At 58.7% G+C, this 3,744-nt stretch overlaps 1 protein-coding gene across 1 annotated transcript; it reads left to right on the plus strand.

Annotated features, from left to right (window-relative positions):
* The first annotated feature begins 599 nt into the window (after window positions 1–599).
* Window positions 600–3,118, plus strand: PRR30 (proline rich 30). Its single transcript, XM_006162173.1, has 3 exons — window positions 600–943; window positions 1,017–1,066; window positions 1,317–3,118. The coding sequence occupies exon 3, from the start codon at window positions 1,639–1,641 to the stop codon at window positions 2,875–2,877; it is 1,239 nt and encodes a 412-aa protein (XP_006162235.1). The 5' UTR covers window positions 600–943; window positions 1,017–1,066; window positions 1,317–1,638; the 3' UTR covers window positions 2,878–3,118.
* The last annotated feature ends 626 nt before the right edge of the window (window positions 3,119–3,744 follow it).

Consider the following 3,744-nt stretch of genomic DNA (forward strand, 5'->3'; position numbering starts at 1 on the left):
TAAAACACATAATAAGTACACTCACTTCTTAGAAAGTAAAAGAGGGGACAGCAGGCGGCACGGTGATTAGAGTGCTGGACTGTCACATGGCTGACTGTGGTTTGAGTCCCAGACCCAGTGGCTTGAAACTCACACTGGGCACATATGCATGCATGCCCAAAATCCTGAGAGGAGAATGGAGGAGAGGGGATTGTGGTATGGCCAACCCCTCCTGGGAGTGGGGGAAGATTTCTCACTTTCTCTCCCTCTGTCTCTCTCTGGTGAGTGCTTGAGCCTTACGGCAAACAAACAAACAAGAAACTAAAAAAAAAAAAAAGGGAACTGAAGGGAACGGGAAGTTGGTGGGCTCAGCCCAGATAGGCTCCATGGATTTAGAAAACAAGGGTGGAGGAAGCAGTGGGAGACGGGCAGAGAGAGAGAGAGCCGGGATGGAGAGTCAGGCCTGGAGGGGAAAGGAAGCGCACCAAACAATTTCGCCTGCTTCAGTTTGCCAAGGGTCAGTGTTTGGATGACCTCTGACGGAAGGATCAAGAGCCTTGAGGAGGAGATTCTATGATGTCAGCACTTGACCTTTGTGATACAGGCCCTTGATGCTGGGGGAACTGTTACCAGGGAACGGGACCCCCAGCTCCCCTTGGGGGCGGCAACGCCGCCCCTTAACAAAGTCCAGCCTCCCACAGGCTTATACCGCCGGCCCCCACTGCTGTCACTGCTGCTGCCGCTGCTGGGCGTGATAAGCCATCTCAGCTAGGGCCAGGCTGACCAGAGGACATCGTTAGCATTAGGGACTTAGGGGCCACGAGGAGTCAGGGGAACCAGAGTGTTAGGGCACCAGGATGCTTGCAGAGCTGCTGAGTCAGGATTAGGGGAACAAAAGCCTGGAATACAGAAGACCTTGGCCTGGTGAAGGCAGATTGAGGGCAAGACAGAAATCTGGGCCACGGTGGGTTTCAGGTGACAGACGTGGGGGCAGAGGAGATGTAGCCACTGTTTGGTGACTGCTTCTCTCTCTCCAGGTATCCTCATCACGGAAGTGCCTTGGGAAACCTAAGGAAGAATCCTACTGGTAAGAGCTCCCAGTACCAGGACACCCTCAATTCCCGTTTCCATCCCAGCTTCCAGCTCCCTGGGCCCCCCTCCAACTACATTGTCCCTCTGCCCCCATTTCTCTTCCCCACTTCTCATCTTCCCCGGAGCATCTGGCTCCCAAAGGTGCCATGGATTTAGGGTCTTGCTGGACTGGTTGGTACATGAGGCAGAGCCAGAAATGCCCCAATTCTCCCAACATCTTGGACTGTCTCTGTCTCTCTCTCCAGGGTCTACAGGCTGTATCTTCCTCATGTCCTACCCAGATCACCGCTGCAGCCCCTCAGCTCCCAGGAGACTGCTCCGATTCTCCATCCCCACGCCGACCTCATCGATGGCTGACTGCAAAGACGTGTGAAGACGAGCTTAGACCCCAGCACCCTGAGCCCCTAGAGAGCCTGGTGCTAGAGGACTGGGTGTCTTCTTGGCCGGCCTCCCATATCCACACCACCACAGTCTTGCTCTCTCAACCACAGCTGGCCTCAGAGATACTGGTCCTGACTCCACTAGGTCTCTAATCCCTGGTCTCGCCTCCCTAGTCTCTCCAAGGCAATGTTGCCTCAAAACAAGGACCAGGTGCCACTACAGAACGCAGTGGCCCCTGGGTGCTCCCCTCAAGGCTTCCCGAAACTGCAACTTGTGGACCCCCCTCCCTCCAACCTACAGCCTCCCTCTCTCCAGCAGTCACTCTCTTCCTCTCGCCCACCTTTCTCCTCAACCCCTCAATCCCAGCACTTCTTGTCCCCTCCCCCCCAGTCCCACTCTCCCGGCTTCCATTTCTACTCTTCTGACTCAAATTCCGAGTTCGTGCCACCTCCCTACTCCTCCTCTCTCCCAAGTTCTCCATCGTTCTTTCACCAGACCCACCTGTCTCCCCCCTCCTCTCCCTCCAACCACCAGCTCTATCCCTCTCCTCCTCTCACACCCTTCTCCTCACCCACACAGCCACAGAACTCTGTTCCCCACCCTCGTTGCCCGTCAGCTGCTCGCCCCGACATACCTAGCCCCTCGCTCACCTCCCCAAGCCGCAGCCTACCTTCTCCTGGGGTCCACTCTGATAGGCAGTCATGGCCCTGGCATCAGTACAGGGACACCGGGTCCCCTGGGGTGGCGGGCGGGTGCGTGGCAAGCAAGAGGGACCCTGCAGAGTTCAGGGACCCGGGGGCCTTGGCCAAGGCCCTGGTGGTCCACCTGGGGCACCGCCGCATCGCCCACGTCCTGCGGCTCCTGCTTTTGCAGCGCCTGTGGCTAGGCCGGTCCGGCCAGGCCCCCGTGGTGGAGTATCCCATATGCCTGGTGTGTCTTCGGCCCCGCAGCCCCTCCTGCCCCATCCCCAGGTACAGGACTGGACCCAGGCTGCTTGCCTTCCCCCAACTACTGCCCTGTGTGCAGGGCCAAGAGTCTGGACCACTCCGCATAGGCATCGGTTTCGGCCTCCGCCTGCCACGGGGCCAGGCCAGGGCCTTGCATCTGTTGTCAGAAAGAACGCCGGAGGAAGTAGGGCCTCAGGGCAAGGCCTCTCAGGCCCGTGGGTGTCAAGTGCAGGCATCTCGAGCCTCAGCAGCTCAAGCCCCAGCGGCTCAGGCATGGGCAGGTGCAGCCCCAGGCACACGAACCCAGGCGGGCAGCCTCAGATCTGCAGGCCCAAATCGGTCACCAAACTCCACCAGGGGTTCCAGGCCTCCCCATCACGCTCAAAAACAGGCCACTGCCTCTCCGAAGCCCAGGCCTTCCCCTGTTCCAAGGAGGTCTGCTTCTCCAAAGCCTACTCCCCAAAAGTCGCCATCCTAGTTCCAGAGCCACGGAAGCTCTCTGGAGCACCCCCTTCCAACCCCACCCTCCCCGCCAGGTCGCAGATCTCAGGGAGTCCTCGAGACACCCTGAAGGGCTGGCTGGCAGGAGGCCAGGTGTGCTCTCCTGCCCTGAACCCGGGGAACCCGTTGTGGAGTCTGCTCTCTCCTGGCTGAAGAGGACCCAGGGCCCTGGGGCCCAGTTCGGCCTGCCATGTGTCCAATAAAGCCTGACCCTGTGAAACTCCTGTTTGTGTCCTACTGAGTCCACAGAATGTGTGACTGTAACCCAGCGCTGCCAGTCCCCAACAAGGCCTTCTGAGGGGGGATGAGAGCGTCAGAGGAAACGGCAGGAGCGTGTACTGGAGGGGAGCAAGGGGCCCACAAGACCTGGGTTCCTGAATGCACAGAGGGCTCTGTCAGGCATTTCACTCCATTTGGTGGGGCGGATGTGCACCCCAAAGATGAAGCTGCTGGGCCCATTCCTCCAGGGGCTCCTTAGACTGAGGAGCAGCAGCCCTGTGTCCTTACAGAGAAAGGCATTATTCCTACTCGGCTCACAAGAGACAGGAAAGCCCTCAGGTAGATAAGAAACCCACCGCCCCCTCAAGAGGGTGGGCTCTGGGACACAGAGCACCCCATCCCCAGGCCAAGCTGCCTCATCCTGAGGCCCATATGGGGGAGCTGCCCCACATCATAACCCCTGGGAGCAGGGGCTGAGTGTGAGAAAGGGAGGGCACAGACATTCTGCCCACCTGGGAGCAGGGTTTTTTTTTTTTTTTTGGAGAGATTTTCGCTATAGGGTGCATGCGCTCGCCAGACAGACAGAGACATAGAGACAGAAAGCGAGAAATCACCCCCCACCCCA

The sequence above is a fragment of the Tupaia chinensis genome, unplaced genomic scaffold, assembly GCF_000334495.1.
Source record: "Tupaia chinensis unplaced genomic scaffold, TupChi_1.0 Scaffold139757_1, whole genome shotgun sequence".
Lineage (NCBI taxonomy): Eukaryota > Metazoa > Chordata > Mammalia > Scandentia > Tupaiidae > Tupaia > Tupaia belangeri.